Genomic DNA, 17843 nt, shown 5'->3' on the forward strand with positions numbered 1-17843 from the left:
GCTCTCTATGGTTCAGTAGAGAAGAAGGTAGTAGTACATTGTGGTGAATGAACAACTGATCAGCTGCAAGTGGAGAATGAAATATACAGAAGGAATAGAGAAGAAAAACCTAGACAGTTTGACAGCCAGGCAAAAGCACACTCACTTTTCTTTCTGCATTCGGAGGTAGGGCTTGATGATAAGCCGGTGCATGGCAAAATAGAACACTAGAGGTCCAATTGTAGCATAGAAGATGGCACTGGGCAAGAGTTGGTCTGTTAGATGAATAGGGAAGAAGTAAGTCTGGCTGGCTCGATTTAACCTGGAGCAAAAGAAAGGTTTAAAAACAAAATTCAGGAAGGAAAAGTAAAAATCATGAACACAGGTTATTCTACTGATTAAAGGATTCCAGTCCACTACACAATCCTTAGGCATTATAATAAGGCACTGCGGCAGTTTTATTTGCTCATGAAATACTCATTCAGCAGCTGGACATCCACTTCTAATTGTTGGGATGAGGCTTGTACAATAATTCAATATCATAAAATGTCCAAAAAAGCATTATAAAACAAAGTATGACAAAGTTATACAAGGAGATTTAGGTCAGATGACCAAAACCTTGAGAAGGGCTAAGGAATGCCTTAAAAAAGTGGAAAGCAAGGCACAACTATGCAGGGATGGTACTAGTTAGAACCTTGGCAAGAGAAGGTGGTAAAGCAAAAGAAAAATCAGAGAAAACAAGAGGCCAGAATTAGAGCAACAGAGATTTCACAGAAGGCTGGAGTCTGGAGGAGATTATGGAGATGGGTTACGGAAGGATTTGAAAAATAAGATAAACATTTCAAAACCAAGACATTGTTTGACTGGGAGTCAATGTAGATTAGCAAGCACAAAGCTGATAGGGATCAGGACTTGGTGCAAGATCAAACTCTGGCAGGGAAGATTTAGATGACCCCATGTTTATGGAAGGTCAAAGACTAGAGACCATCTAGGAATGCATTGGAATTGTCAAATATAAAGACTTGGCTGCGGATTTTAGTAAGACATCAGCTGATGCAGGGGCAGAGGCAGGCAATGTTTCAGGGTTGGAAATAGGCAATCTTAGCATTGGCATATGAATTTGGGATCACAGGCAACACCAAGGTTACAAACAGTCTGGCTTCATCAATGGCCTTTGCCAGGGAGAGGGATTGTGTCAGGTAATTAGGGAATGAAAATAGGAGCAGGGACCAAAACAACATGCCTTCAGTACAGGCCCACTCTGCATGTGCAAAGAGTTTCAGAAGGCTTTTCTATTGCTAATGCATCAGTTGAGATTCACCTAAAGCAACACAGCCCTGAAAATGAACCTTTAATTTTATTATTTTGAGCAGTGCCTCTACTCACTAACCTAAGGAGGAACACAAAAAGAATCAACAGCTTGCTTTTGATAAAGAAAAGTCACTCCCGTTTGTGAATACTTGTTGCCATAGTCACTGGATGCAGCTTCTACCTATCACGTGCTATTAAGATCATCATATTCTGGAAGGGACTGAGGAAATGCCAAGGAAGGAACAATCTCTTAAGATTAATAAAATGAATAATTACGTAAGAAGTGTTTCACAGTCTGTAGGATGGTCCCAATGACTCTTAAGAATCGGATAAGCTCCTTTACGTCGTTGAGCCTGTATCAACTTTATTTAGATAGTGACTGATCTGTATTCCATCCACCTGCTGTGTTCTGTATCTCTCACTACAATGATAAAAGTCATACAGCATGGAAACAGAGCCTTCAGTCTAACTCATCCATACCAGACATCCCAATCTGACTGAGTCCCATTTGCCAGCATTTGGTCCATTTCCTTCTGGATGGTGTAGTGGATAGTGAAGAAGATAATCTCAGAGTACAGGGACCTTGATCAGATAGGCAAATGGGCCGGGTGTGGCAAATAGAGTTTAATTTAGATTCATGCGGGGTGTTCATTTTGATAAGGCAAACTGGGGTAGGATTTGTACAATTAATGGTAGTGCTTTGGGGAGTGTTGCCGAACAAAGAAGTCTCGGAGTGCAAATACATAGTTCCTTAAACTTGGAGTCACAGGTAAACAGGATGGTGAAGGCGGTGTTTGGACCATGTCTTCATTGGACATAACACTGAGTATAAAAGTTTGGATGTCATGTTGTGACTGTACAAGACTTTGGTGAAGCTACCTTTGCGTACAATTCTGGTTCGAGTTGAAAAGCATGGCGTTGGAAAAGCACAGTAGGTCAGGTAGCATCCAAGGAGCGGGAGATTCAATGCTTTGGACATAAGCCCTTCATCAGGAATTCCGGTTGCTCTTCTACAGGAAGGTTATCATTAAAAACTTGAGACAGCGCAGAAAAGAGTTACAAGGATGTTACTGGCACTGGAGGGTTTGATTTATAGGGAGAGGCTGAATAGGCTGGGGCTTTTGTTCCTAGAGCATCAGAGGCTGAGAGGTGACCTTATAGAGGTTTATAAAATCATGAGGAGCATGGATAGGATGGGGGAGTCCAAAAGTAGAAGACATAGGTTTAAGTTGAGAGGGGAAAGATTTAAAAAGGACCCCAAAGATAACATTTTTACACAGAGAGTTGTGTGTGTATGGAACAAACTGCCAGAGGAAGTGGTGGAGGTGGGTACAATTACATCATTTAAAAGGCACCTGGTTGCGATATGATTAGGAAGGATATCTTCACATCATAAAATTCTACTGGAGAGGAAAAATAACAACACAACATCTTTTAGGTGCCTTGTTAAAAACAAGAAGGTATAAATATTTTTCATAAAATTTAAACTGCAAAGCTATTTCTGTCCCTGCTCTCTCGGTACAATCAGACAGAGACAGCCAGATAATCCACTTTCAATCTTTGCCAAGCTCTCTCATTAATGAGCTGGTTCAAGCAAATGAGGAGGAAGAAGTTGAACCCCAACCTGTGTAATTTCTTATTTGGCTCTCTAATGGAAAAGTCTTCAGAAATCTTTGTAATTCCCCATGTGGGAGATTGTAAAGACTACATCCTTTTATCTTACTTTGTTTAGGATTGTGGATTGAATTGTATAAAAGGAGTGGCTGTGCTTTTAAAATGTAAGGTACTGAAACCCATTGTGGGGTTACAGTATTGCTTTGCAACCAGTGGAGCAAGGAGGTAAACAGAAGGCATAGCAGCAGGGTGTGTCTACAAAAGTAAGCTCTGGCCAGCAACAAGTAGCTAACCGGTTTATGGGTACCAAAGGTTAGCAGCTTAATGATAACTTTCTGACTTGTTACTGGATAGCTGTACAGCTTGTCAGTATGAACAATATTGAAAAACCTCCAGATCTTTGGAACTGGAAACGCTGCTGTCTCTTTCTCAGTCCGTAAAATATTTGAAGCTAAAGAATGCATGTTGTTTTTTCCCATTAGTAGCTGCAAGCTGTTGCTTTTAACTAATAAGTCACTTTCATTTGTTAATCAGTCACTATGTGCTTACTGTGAGTAAGTGAAAGAACCTGAAGGAAAAGATTAAAAGAACTTGGCGACTAAAAGAAACACCCATGCAAATCCTGTGGTCTGGTGCTATAGAACTGCTTTCCTCATAGTTTATTTATTCCACCCAAACACCAGTTTTCTTTGTCCATCTGTGTCTGTTTGAATGTGTACGTAACCTGGGGCAGGAGTTTAGAAGTAGGTTAGAATCTATTTATTTGCAATAAATAATTGTTCAGTGCAGAAACTTGGTCAGTATTTTCTGTTAACCTGAATCTATCAGACAGGTAAATTGGGGGATTTGCATACTTTGAAATTAAAAAAAAAACTTGTGACAACTCCAGGAACAACTCAATTTGATTTCCGGTGTGTTACAACAGTGAGGCATGGCAAGACCTGCAGGGTTAAAGAGAAGGACTGAAGCTACTCTATGTCACGAAGTAACACAGCAATTACACACAGCACCTGAAAAATGGTAAACTTGCAACAAATCCCTCAAGTCAACAATTCTGGCTTCCTAACTTGGACAAAGAAAATTATCTTGAGAATAAGCTAAATGATCTTCAGTACATACTTAATTTTGAGGGACACTCCCTGAGGCACTCCGATACTGACGGTTGCTCCTAGGATGCTGTGTCTGGAGATCTTCCTCTCGGCACCATATTCAACCAAAGTGCCGAAGAATCCAGTCCTGCAGGCAGAACCACACCAGACCCGTTCAAACATTGTTACCTCTGTGCAGTTTTCATTCCTAGTTATCTGTTATAATTTTCCAGCCTGTAGTTCACCGTTAATTATAATTAAATTTTACATATGAACACCCAATACTTTGGTGAGATCCCTGCCTGTGGCTTATTTTCAATTGTGTGCTATTCTCTATATAAATCACCTGAACCTTGATTCACTTCCAGTCTGGAAACACAAGCCTTCATTCTACATAGGAACAGCCTGAAACTCTTAGCGTTTCATCCTGTAATTCACTTCTACACATTTATTCTTAGAAACACTTGAAACCATTAACCTTCTAATTATTATTAAAGTTACCTTGCTTTAATAAATATTTAATATTGTACGTTGTGCATTAGAATTGCCTGTTTCTTATACAGTCTAAATAATTTATATTTAAAATTACAACAAAAAAAAGCTTACTTGATTGTCCCCTTTATTCTGGTTTGATCATCATCCTGGAACTTGTATTGGTAGCTGATTAGCATAAATGAATGAGGAATTCCGAGCTGTAAACAAATCAGCAAAATTAGTATGTGGAAAAATGTGAAACAGACTGAAGCAGCGTATTGTTTTAATGTAGAAAAATCACAGAACTTGGAGGTACACAGGGATCTGGGTGTCTTGTTATATTAATCATAAGAAGTCAGTACACAGGTACAGCAAGTAATTAAGGGTGTAATGCTGTTGTTTATTGCGAAAAGAATGGAATACGAGTAGGGATGTTTTACAAATATTGTATAAAACGTAGATGAGGTCTAACTTTGGAGTACCGTTTATAGTTTTGTCCTCCTTACTTACGAAAGGTTCTAATGTAATGGATTATGAGCGATTTGGATGGGGATTACTCAGTGATATTAAGGATTGGTAGTGGGGTACAGGGTGACTCATCAGATTTACTTTAAGGGATCTGGTTTAAACCCTTACCAGGCTGATCGGATAAAAGTGTCTACTATGTACAAGTTACAGAAGGCCAATGTAAGATGGATTTGGAAAGCATCAAGCCGCATTAAATAACATACTTTTAACTGGACACAAGCTGCTAATCTGTTAATCAAAGATGTAGAAGTGACAGATGTAAATGTTACTTGAGCATGGTTGAACTTACAACAGTGTAAAATGAACTATTTCCAACCCATACTGAACTTGTACTGTGACCATCATGAATGGAGCCAAGATTTTGAGCTCTGCTCAACTCGGTCACAGAATCAGTTACCTAATTATCAGAACTCCTAGGTCAAGTGCTACATGGGTTCGATACAATATAAACTCTCTCCACACTACTCCTGACAGTGTTTGATAGGACAATGTGGAGGAAGCTTAAATATGGTTGCAACCTCGGTTAAATGTCTGGAGAGATTTGATGGAACAGCATGGAGTGATCTTTACTCTGTACTTAACCAGTGTAGTAGCTATCCTGACAGAGTTTCAAATGGAAATGTGTAGAAAGCCTTTGCAGCATCCAGTGCCTTTAATCAGTTCTTGATATCACACAAAGTGAATCAAACTAACTGACGACTTCCATCTGTGATACTGGGGACCTCAGGAAGAGGTTGAGATGGATCTGCAGCTTGATATTTCTGGCTGAAACACTTGCAAAAGTGAACATTACTGCCTTATCGTTTGCACAGATATGCTGAGCTCCCTATCATTTGTAGCCTCTTCCTCTTGTGAGTTGTTTTAATTGTCCATTACTATTCACAACTGGATGCAGCTAGAACTGCATCCACTGGTTGAGGAATTGCTTAGCTCTGTCTATCACATGCTGCTTTTGCTGTTGGCATATAAGTATTTGTGTGCAGTGGTTTCACCAGGTAGACACCCATTTTTAGGTATGTTTGATTCTTTTCATGACATACTGTCCTGCATTCTTCACTGAACCAAGGTTCAACACTGCCTTAATGGTAGTGGTAGAATGGGGGATATGCCAGTCCACGACATTGTAGACTGTGTTACAATTATGTACAATTCTGCTGCCAATGCCCCACACTGCATTATGGATGCTCATTCTTGTGCTGCAAGATTTACTCCAAATCTATCCTATTTAGTTACAGTGATAGCATGACATAACACCATGAGGAGTATCCTCAAAGTGAAAATGGGACTTTATCTCCACAAGAACTATTCCTACTGACTTTATCGTGGACAAATGCACCTGCAATAGGCAGATTGGTGTGGATGAGATCAAGTATGTTTTGCCCTCTTGTTGATTCCCTTACTACTTGCTGCAGACCCCATCTTGCAGCTGTTTAAAAAAAACCCTTTAATTCATTCATGGGATGTGGGCGTTGATGACTAAGCCAGCATTTATTGCTCATCCCAGAAGGGCACTTAAGACTAACCCACATTGCTCTGGCTTTGGAGTCACATTAGTCCACAATATGAGTGAACCAGGTGTGTTTATTCGACAATTAGCAATGGTTTCATGGTCATCATTAATTCCAGAGTTTTGTAAATTGAATTCAAATTCCAGGATTCGAAGCAGAATTCTACCTGGGTTTCTGGATTAACAGTCCAGTGATAATACCACTTGGCCATTGCCTCCCCTTAGGACTTCATCAGCTCAGTCAGTAGTGGTGCTGTTGAGCAACTCTTGGAGATGGACACTGACCTTGAATATTTCCTCCAAGTGGTGTTCCACATGGAGAAGATCTGATTAATGAGCTGAGGTGTGTCTGGTAATCAGAAGAAGGTTTCCTTGTCTGACTGGATGCCATGAGACCTTGAGCGGTCTGGACCAAGGGAAACTCTCTCCCTAATGTGTATATCTCTGTGCTGTCACCTTTGCTGGGTCTCTTGTTCTGGTGAGACAGGACATACTCAGGGATGGTGTTAATGGTATATGGGACATGATTTGCAAATTATGATTCCAAGAATATGACAATGTCAGGCTATGGTTTCACTAGTGGACAGCACAGCGGTTAGCACTGCTGCCTCACAGCGCCAGAGACCCAGGTTCAATTCCCGCCTCAGACGACTGACTGTGTGGAGTTTGCACATTCTCCCAGAGTCTGCGTGGGTTTCCTCCGGGTGCTCTGGTTTCCTCCCACAGTCCAAAAATGTGCAGGTTAGGATAATTGGCCATGTTAAATTGCCCGTAGTGTTAGGGGCAGGGGTAAATGTAGGGGAATGGGTTTGGGTGGGTTGCACTTCAGCGGGTCGGTGTGGACTTGTAGGGCCGAAGTAGGGCTGTAGTAATCTATTCTAATCTAATCTAATCTAGTCTCGCCTAGTGATATGTCAATTAAACCAAGAAAGACTGGCAGATTTCCTTGACCAAAGGACATTAGTGAACCAGTCGTTTCTTTTTACAACAACTGACAATGATTTCAATCATCATTACATTTTCTATTCTAGATTTTATGAATTTGAATTTCATCTTCTAACATGATGGGATTCAAGCTCAGATCTCCAGATCATTACCTGGGTTTCTAGATTACTAGTTGTGTAACAGTATCACTGTGTTTCATTGCCCCCTCAAATTACCAGGAGGAAGGAAGAGATACTTTGAACTGAATGTTATGTGTATGATGGATACAAGAGACAATAGTACAGGTTTTAAATTGCTTAAATTTACATTACCTGTAAGGCTAATGTAAGGTGACTGGTCTTCGTGTCTCTTACTAGACTGGTATTCATGGCAGACTGACTACCCCAGCGCCACTGCAGGTAGCCCATTGTGTTCTTGTCCAGGTTTCGTGCTAGGACTGTGGTCAAGCCAGGACGGATTCCACGAGATGAAAACTGTAGCCCACAATGAGTGGTGATAAAACTGTATCGGGTCGAGAAAAAGAGAAAGAACATTTGTCAGTGAAGGCTGCTGTTCTGTTTAAACAAAAAGTTGATTGTTCCTAATTTTCCACCTTCTTAGGTTGCCAGAGTAGCTGTTGATCATGTGTAAACTTAAATATAGGTTCCAAATCAGTCAAGCCAGACCTTGCCCATACCCAAATAATTTTCACAAGTGCCAGAAAATGACAGAAGGTAGGGTTAACCAATGGCAGTGGTTAGGTATGGAAATCCTACCTGATTTGTCCCTTCCTAACCCATGTAGTTACTAGCAGTACTCAATGGAGATCAGATAAATCAGCAACTGGCTAGAGATCGTGTCCAGTCCTTCTGGATAGTATGGTTCCATAGTCTGTTAGCTGCATATTTACTTACCCATTATCTGGCAAAGGTGAATCAAACTTTTGAGAACAGGTTAATTTAATATTCTCAGCTAATAAGGGAATTTTCCCCCTAACAAGGCTTTGTTGCAGCAGGTTTGCTTTTCTGCTTGACCTTGATTGCTGTATGATTCAACTCTAAATTGTATGGCCACACGATCAGTTGCTCTACTCCAGAAAACAGCATGAACGCTGGATGGAGGGGAACAGTCATCATTAACTAAGTTTCTATTGAATTTGAAACAAAAGGTTCAATTTCCACAATCTGGAATGGCCAATTGGCTAACTTGCCTCCAGGAAATCCATGGTAATGGAGAACTCTGAAAATCATGTGTCTAAACTAATTTTTGCCAGAGCATACACCACTCATGATGTCGTGTGTCAAATTACTGACATACTTCATCCCCAATTATCATTTGCTGAAATAAGTGTTTCTAATTTGTATTGAGATGAATCAATACAAATTGTACCATCGCCCGGTGGTGCGGGATCTACAGACTGGTCACTTTGTTACTGAAATAATGTTCCTCTAGATTAGTTTTGAATTTACTACACTAAAATGTGCAGGTTGTGTTCTTGTAGTTCTTTTGTTCTGGACAGTGTAAAACAGCTGGCCATGTCCTATTTTATGCAGTTCCTTTACAATGCTAAAGATTAGATCACCTTTTTTATTCTAGAGAAGACATAATCAGTCCTCATAATCCAAACTCTCTATCCTTTCAATCATTGCTGTCTTCTGTACCTTTACGATCACCTACTTCCTTTGGTACAGTGGTGACCAGAACTATACATGGCAACGATTTACAATGTTGCTGGATTACGTCACCATTTCCGCTCAATATCAATTCTATAAAAATGTCCCCCACATCTGATTTGTTTTACTTACTATCACTGAATATTTTTCTTTCAATTTGTCAATCATGATCCCAGGAGTTTAATTTTCTAATTTTTTCATACAAAAGATCAGTCATTTCCTAATAGGGAGAATTGTGGAGAATGGCCACTACTCGACTGCTTTTGCTGCTGTCTGACTATCTGCCAGAATTGGCAAGAATCTAGCCAGATTTCCACGTATTTCCCAACTATCAATCAAGGATTATGGAGCAAGTATTATGAAGAGGAGCCAGCTGAAATTACACTGTATCAGCATCAACGCATGGACCACATTTTTAAACTTTTAATTTTAAGCAGTGCAGTGCCTGCAGCTCAAGAAAGATTTGCAGCTGTACAGGACATCGGTTAGGCCACTTTTGCAAAATTGTGTGCAATTCTGGTCTCCTTCCTATCAGGACGATCATGTGAAACTTGAGAGGGTTCAGAAAGATTTATAAGGATGTTGCCAGGGTTGGAGGGTTTGAGCTATAGGGAGAGGCTGAACAGGCTGGGGTTGTTTTCTCTGGAGTGTCAGAGGCTGAGGGGTGACCTTATAAAATCATGAGGGGCATGGATAGGATAAATAGACAAAGTCTTTTCCCTGGGTTGGAGGAGTCCAGAACTAAAGGACATAGGTTTAGGATGAGGGGGGAAAAATTCAAAAGGGACCTAAGGGGCAACTTTTTCATGCATGGTGCGTGTATGGAATGAGCTGCCAGAGGAAGTGGTGGAGGCTGGTGCAATTACAGCATTTAAAAGGCATCTGGATGGTTATATGAATAGGAAGGGTTTGGAAGGATGTGGGTCAAGTGCTGGCAAATGGGACTAGATTAGGTTAGGATATTTGGTCAGCATGGACGAATTGGACTGAAGAGTCTGTTTCCATGCTGTCCATCTCTATGACTCTACTGGCTTTAGAGCGAGGTACATTGCCTATTCATGAACTGTGTATAAATACAGTAATGAAGACAGGTTGTGCAATCTTAGGCGTATTCCCCTGGAGCTTAAAATATTGGAAGGGCAATTGGAATATTTGACATGATTGAGGGATCACAGAATCCTTACAGTGTGGAAGCAGGCCATTCAGCCCATCGCGTACATGCCGATCCTCTGAACAGCATCCTCCCTAGACCCATCCCCGAAGAGCACCCCACCAAGACCCACTTTCTATCATATCCCCGTAGCCCTGCACTTCTCATGGCTAATCTACCTAATCTACACATCTTTGGATTGTGGGAGGAAATCGAAGCACATGGAGAAAACCCATGCAGACATAGAGATTGTGTAAACTCCACACAAACAGTTGTTTAAGGTTGGAATCGAACTCGGGCCCCTGGTGCTGTGAGGCAGCAGTGCTAACCACTGAGCCACCATGCCGCCCTAAGGATTTCAAAGGGTAGATGTGGAGGTAGAGATCCAAAACAAGGAGGGAGCATTTGACAGTCCAAGAGAAAAATCAAGAAGTTCATATTCACACAAAGGATAATGGAGATCTAGAACACAGCAATTTCTGGTGAATACAGAGCAAAATACTAATAGCAATGTTCAAGTCTACTTGAAATTAAAATTGGAACTTGCTTATGTCACCTACCTTTGCGAAGTGATGTTTCTAAATATTTTCATCCCAAATAAAGGCCCTTGAATATCTCCTGCTCCAAACTCCAACTGTCAAACATAAAATGAGGGAGTAATCAAGATTTAATGGAAAAATCCAGACTCTTGTTAACTTTATGACAGCTTTAATATCAGGGTTTTATATTGTTCATTTTGATTTGATTTATTGTTGTCACATCTGCCGAGGTACAGTGAAGTGCTGTTTTGCATGTTCTACATGCAGATTGCAAGTGCATTAGGTCGTGGAACATCGTGCAGAAGAATGTGGAAGAGAGTATAATTGGGAGGGGAGGGGTCCTTGATTACTTTCCCATGGAAGTAGGAAGTATAGATAAAGCTAATGGATGGAATGCTGGCTTGCATGATGGACTGGGCTGTGTTCATTACTCTCCGTAGTTTGTGGTTTTGAGAACAGCAGTTGCCAAACCATGCTGTGAAGCATCCAGCTAGGATGCTTTCATGGTGCACTTATAAAAATTGGTAAGAGTCGTTGTGGACATGGCTAATTTCCTTCGCCTCCTGAGAAAGTAGAGGTGTTGTTGGACTTTCTTGACATGGGTGGACCAGGACAGATTGTTGGTGATTATCACTCCTGGGAGCTTGACGCTCTGGACCATCTCTATCTCAGCACCACTGGTGCAGACAGGGGCGTTCCCTCCACTCTGCTTCCTGAAGTCAATGACCAGCTCCTTCATTTTGCTGTCATTGATGGAGAGATTGTTGTCTTTACACCAAGCTACTGGGCACTCAGTCTCTTTCCGGTACTCTGTCTTGTCATTGTTGGAGATCCAACCTACAACGGCAGCGTGTTCATCAAACTTGTAAATGGAGCGGAGGTGAAATTTGACCACCCAGTTGTGAGAGCATAAGGAGTGCTACAGTATAGGGCTGAATACGCAGCCTTGCGGGGCGCTGGTGTTGAGGATTATGGTGGAGGAGATGCTATCACCAATTCTTACTGATTTGTTGTGTCAATAGTTTTCTTGCAACTGAATTGAGAACGGGGGGGGGGGGGTTCAGGCACCACTTCAGACTTGATTATACAAGTTCACTTGAAGGGTGAAATGCAAATACAGAGGTGAACATTAAAAATTTCAGGACACTTAAGAACAGAGAGATCCCCCTGTGCCTTGGATAACATGCTCTCTTTAAAACAAACGAAAAAAAACAACAGCTCATTCATTTCATTTCCAGTTGTGTTTTTGTGCGGTTGTACAAATGGCTTTGCTGTTCAGTCAAGCAGTAGTCATTGCTTTTCAAAGAAATTCAGTGCTTTAAAACATTCCGGTGAAATGTAATGAGGAATAGTACAAATACAAAACTTACAGCTGCATATTATTCAGACTACAGAACACAAATCTCGACCCACAAACATTTTATGTCTAAACTCCATTCCCAGAGATTATATTAGTGTAGTGAAGGCAAGATCATATGCAATTTTTGAAAAAAAAAACTGTTGCTGCATGATCCTATGCTCAAACTGACAGCAACAACATGGATACACCAGCTGAAGTTCTCGGGCAGGTATCTGACAGGCACTACTAGTGGAGAATGCTACACAGCACTCCATCTTTAGCAATACAAAGAGATACATGGGAATCAGCTAAGTGGAGCAATGTATTGGGCATTACTTGGGGTGGTGATGGCAAATACTTCCCAAACTAAAACAACCACATCTGCTGATTAAGGATGAAAAGGAAGTGTTATGTATTTCAACACATGAAATCTGGAGTTTGATAGCATGCCATTTTCATGTGAACAGCCACATTAGGTTGCTGCAGCATCACACAAGCAACCTGTTTGCATTCTTCTGTGAATCATAGCCTTGCAGAACATACAACACTCGAATAAAAAAAAAATCATAAAACACAAATTTACAGGCGACAAAACATAAATTCATGTATATATCTGGAAAATTCACAATGGATCAAACACTTATTCAATTCATCAACAAGGCAGACTTTGTTTGGAGTAACTAAATGGTCTGTGGAGCAACCATGTACAAACTAACAACTTTGCGCAACTTTTTTTTATATGCAAGCACAATCCAAGTTCAACTTCAAAACTGCTGAGCAAACTCCTCCTGAATTGGGAGTGATATTTCAAACAATAATTGCAAAGGAATTTCAAGAAGTACGAAGTATACTGTTACGGCAAGGAGTAAAAGTTCAGCCCTTACCTCACCCCATCCTTTTGCAGAGGTTACCCGCCTCAATGCAATATTGATTGAGCCACCGCCATTGCCATTCTGCGTTGATAGGCTCCCTGCAAGAACAGCTGTGTCTGTCGTGGTCAATGGAGCCTGCGAGAAAAACATCAACCTAGTGATTAACTTCACCTTTCTTACTCTTCTGAAGATGAACAATGGGGTGCATACCATGATGACAGCAGTCCTGTTATATATCATGCAAGTGGAGATTTTGTTTTGTCAGCTGGACAGTGCAACTTAACAAAATATTTGACTATGGAGGGGATTATAGGTCAACCCAAAACATACACAAACACACTCCTACCACTACCAGGTAGTGATCAACAGCAGTAATGCAGCTACCTTCCCCATCTATTAATTTCTCAATATAGTTTCTGCATGTCTTAAACTTCATAATAGGGCCTAATCTGTAGCAAGTATTGGGCAGTATAACCACACCTTGAAATTACTTTACAATGAAACAAGAAAATGGAGCAGTAGGAAAGTATATGTTCCTGTCAGTGCTCGGTTCTCAGTCCTGTCAGTACATGTAGTCTGCCACTGAATAGGATTATAGTTGCCCTCTGCCTCAACTCTACTCTACTCTCCCACCCATGCCTCATATTCCTAGGTTTCCTGCACTCGTCTCAAAACGCTGACAAAACAGCTGGATTACTGAAAGCAAAGAACAACTGGTCAGTGCATATTATCTGAAGAGCTTAACAGACGGTGCCTATCCAATGTGCAGTGTCTACAGTCCATTAGGTAACTGCAGTTTTACACTGTTGCCCCAACCAAGGCCATTTATCTAACACCTCCTTTCCTGGTCTGTAAGGCTTCATACTTCAAAACCAGAACAGGATCTGGAGGTGTCACTTGATCTTGAACCATCATTTGGGAGTACAGAATGTTGGTAGGAGGAACAGCATTAGGAAATGCTCAGCATTTGTTTTAGCTCTTTACATTTATATTTGGCATTTAAGAAGTCATCAAGAAAGGGTTACTGTACAGTTTCAAAAGTTATCCCTTTTACGAACTTTTGTGACAGGTTTTGAAATACCTACTTCAATAGATTGTGATATGTGCATTTTATTAATTTCAATCTGAGGAAACCGACTGCCTGGCTCTTCAAACTCCTCATCATAGCGGTCAAAGAGGTCAGTGGCATCCACACCAACACTTATCGTACCCTGCAAGAAAATTAAATAAGTCATGACTCATTTATGAGAATGCACTATTCTAACGTGACAGTGCAACTGATGCATGTTGCTCTTGGAACAATTCAAAAGAAGAACTTCAGTCTTAAGCTGATATGTATGCTAAGCCATCTCTTACAGTGGTGCACAAGGAGTCAAAACCAAGTCCGATTTTCAGAGGAAGTAGGCTTAGGGGAACAATTCTGTATTTTTATATGTTACCATTATAAATTGCTATGTCCATATTTGGAAAGGAAACCAGACATACTCTTATTCTCTAATCGCAATAGTTGTGGCATTGTAGCGCTCGATTGATGGGAGTGTGCAATTAGAATGTGAAAAATTTAGAATAGTATATTTTTTAACTGCAGAAAAAAGGATTTATAATGGAAACTATTTACAGTAACTCATTTTCAAAAATACCAAGGATACAGACTCAGATATACATGCACATTTTGAAACAATTTCACGTATTCACCTCTGAATCTGTTTCAAGTTTTAAAGTCACCAAGTGTATGACAATATAACGGTTTCATGAATAATACAATGCGATCATTCGGAGACCTTAGTTCCAAATGATTAAGCAGATCCTTGTGTACCTTGGGATTTGTTCTTTGTTGCAATCGCCTTTCTTCCCTTTCTCGTTGTAGCCTCTCAAATTCTTCTCGTATTTCAGCTGCCGCTTTCTTTCTTTCCACTACCTGTAAAAACAGAACAAAACATCAATTCACAAATTACAGCATTAGCCAGATAAGTCACAGACAATAGTTGCAGTTTATTGTATAATACAGGGTCGAAGGACTAAATCTTCTACACAAGTCAAAAAAAAGCAGCCCTGTAAAACCTAACTTTCACTACTTGGAACAGGTAAAGCTGGTGGCTCAGCTGGTTAAGGCAGAGAGTGTTATCTGGACCCAACTTGAAATGTTTTAAGTTCTGCATTCTATTGTGTATTTAATGGATCTCAGCGAGGTTGGGGGCTGTAATTTAACTCTGTTGGGAAGCATGCACACATGTAGATGTCACATGAGGACAAATCATGCCAGAAGCCAATATACAGGCACAAAAAAAGCATCCATGCTCATGAAGTCAATAGCTTCAGTGAAGAAGATTGGGAAAGGAGAGGGAAGTTCAACTGGTTGAATTTTGACACAGATGTGAGGCAGTATACTTAAGAACAGACAGAAAAGCAGGATTGAGAAAGCTGAAAATTGAAATGGATTAATGACACATTAAATTGGTCTGATAGGCAAGTCACTGACAAGAGTCACTCAGATCAGGATACAGAGATTCTGATTGTATATTGAGCAATGAATATAACAGTTTACAAAGTTGAATTGTTACTCCCTCTTGTACTAATACATAAACTTTCCAAAACTCCTTGACCTTATGTTGTCCAGGCACCAGTTTATATGCAAGCTTCAAATTGATCATACTGAAAACAAATCTTTAAGCATTTGCAACATGCAATTAGATCACTACTGCCACCAAGATTTTGGTATCTTCTGCAGTACCACTGTGACAATGTTTTTAAAATCAGTCCTCCCAAAAATGAAACCTGTTGGCTTGTTAATTTATTGATGAATTAGAGAATAGTTTGAACTATGGCCTCAAGCTCACTTCCTGACACAGAACACACAGATTTGTTTCATGCAAGGCTCTTTTAGCTCGCAACGAAAGAAAATTGAATTGCATTCTACAATGGGGTGAGTTTTGGGAATAGAATAATGGCTTACCTCCCATCCTTCCATTTCCAGGCCCTTTTTACCATAGATGTCATAGATGGCTCTGCTCTGGGGATCACTAAGTACTGTTAAGGAAAAAATAGAAAAATAACAAGGATTCAGAACAAACTGATCTTTGAAAATCAGAAGAGTCATGATGCACAAGGGACGCAATACACGATTCCATATTCAAATAGTTGTAGCCCAGGTTGTAGGAGGATTTTGAGAGACAGAGAGGGCGAGAGAGAAAGAGATAAAGACGAAGAATATGAGAAACAGGGAGGGGAAGGGGGAAGAGGGTGAGGGTGAAAGAGAAAAGTAAAAGCAAGCTAGGAGAACAAAAGGGAGCAAACAGAACAGGAGAGCACTATACAAAAGACTATAAAATACAAGCGGGAATTAAGGGACATTTTATTTTTCTTTTTGCTTTCAGAAGGGTGATCTGCAACCTGCTTCTTGTTTGCAAAGGGAAGATGGGAAATTGATGTGCCACACTGTGAATTGGTCCACAACTCCCGCAGCTACTATGGAAAAAAATAATTTGGGATTGTTACAAATGCAATGTACGAACTGAGTAAAGTTACTGATGAAATGGGGGGTTGACACAGACACAAGATGGCCACTGAGCCATAAATTGGTCACGTAGCACACAAGATGGCTGCTGAGCCATTACATGGAAAAATACAGCCAAAAATATACAGATACTGCCTAAGGCTAACAGGATACCAGCACAATAGACATAGAGCATAGATGATTAGTTTAAGGTGGATGGGGAAGAGGATACACATCAGTAACGGCTACTGCTGCCCAAGTGCCTGAGTCCAGCCACTACCTTCAATAGCAATGTTAACTACCTGACACTGCTTGTATAGAAGTGTTCATACTTCAGATCTGCAGTAATGGAAAATGATCTTCCTTCTCAGGAAGAACAATCACGACCACTGAAACTGACACTAATTTTGTAACGTTTTCTGTAAACAAACCATGTTGTACAAAGACTTGATACTTAAATAATTGTACCACAAAAGGTATAAAATATCATGACATGTGCTCCGAGAGTGAGACGAGGCCCACAGCTGACAGCCATGTCGACGAATGTCTCTCTCTCCCTAGAGCTCCAGTTTCTTTGTACAATAAATTTTGTTATTGGATCCCGATTCTGACTCCGAGACTGGTGATTTTTCCCATAACACTGGCAAAATAGGTGGTGATGGGGGAACAGAGAGAAAGCACTTAATTTTTCCATGACCCAAGGTACTTGCCTTCATATGCCTGATGTACAAGATTGAAGAGAGTCTCTGCTTGTTGTTTCAGTTCAGGATCTCGGTGCTTGTCTGGGTGATACAGCATACACAACCGGCGATAGGCAGCCTTCAGTTCATCTTGTGTGGCCTGCAAAAAACAGACAGATCAGCAAAATTATATTAAAAAAACAGAAAGTGTTGTTTCAAAGTAACCTGATAGAGTCAAGATGATAGTGGTGCTGCTTGATCCAAAAAACATAATTTTGGTCATTAGATACTTTTTTTGGAAAATTCACTCAATTCTCTCTGTTTAGTCTACATATGAAGCACTGGGGTTGTTGGCATGGAAGATGACAGGTACAGCCATTCTGACACTGTCTACCTCATTGAAAAGCTGAGTGCTAAATTACGAACTTCTCATTTACTCTTTAGGGCTCATCAGATTGACTTAACAAGTTAAGTGGTACACAGTCATACAGATGAAAACTATCATGATTTCAGTACCTTCAAATTCCCTCTCAGCTTCTCTCTCACTCACACAATCATGATCATCTTTTGAAAGAATAGCCAGAACATTTATTACACATGTCAAGTGGATGTGGCAAATCTATTCTTAGTTCTGCAGGGAGACTGAGGTACATAATTCGAAGCACTGAAAAC

The 17843-nt window shown here is 40.4% G+C and overlaps 1 protein-coding gene across 3 annotated transcripts in view; it reads right to left on the minus strand.

Moving 5' to 3' along the window:
• dnajc11a (DnaJ (Hsp40) homolog, subfamily C, member 11a) overlaps window positions 1–17843 on the minus strand; it is a 45090-nt gene that overhangs the window by 9936 nt on the left and 17311 nt on the right. For all 3 annotated transcript variants that reach the window (XM_043675988.1, XM_043675989.1, XM_043675991.1), the window contains exons 2-11: window positions 17202–17331; window positions 15952–16025; window positions 14815–14916; window positions 14084–14209; window positions 13011–13133; window positions 10809–10882; window positions 7758–7947; window positions 4599–4684; window positions 4024–4140; window positions 146–301 (exon numbers count right to left, since the gene is read on the minus strand). In XM_043675988.1, coding sequence (XP_043531923.1) covers window positions 146–301; window positions 4024–4140; window positions 4599–4684; window positions 7758–7947; window positions 10809–10882; window positions 13011–13133; window positions 14084–14209; window positions 14815–14916; window positions 15952–16025; window positions 17202–17331 — 1178 coding nt within the window. The remainder of the gene's footprint in view (window positions 1–145; window positions 302–4023; window positions 4141–4598; window positions 4685–7757; window positions 7948–10808; window positions 10883–13010; window positions 13134–14083; window positions 14210–14814; window positions 14917–15951; window positions 16026–17201; window positions 17332–17843) is intronic.

This window comes from Chiloscyllium plagiosum, chromosome 34 (genome assembly GCF_004010195.1).
Source record: "Chiloscyllium plagiosum isolate BGI_BamShark_2017 chromosome 34, ASM401019v2, whole genome shotgun sequence".
Taxonomy (NCBI): Eukaryota; Metazoa; Chordata; class Chondrichthyes; order Orectolobiformes; family Hemiscylliidae; genus Chiloscyllium; species Chiloscyllium plagiosum.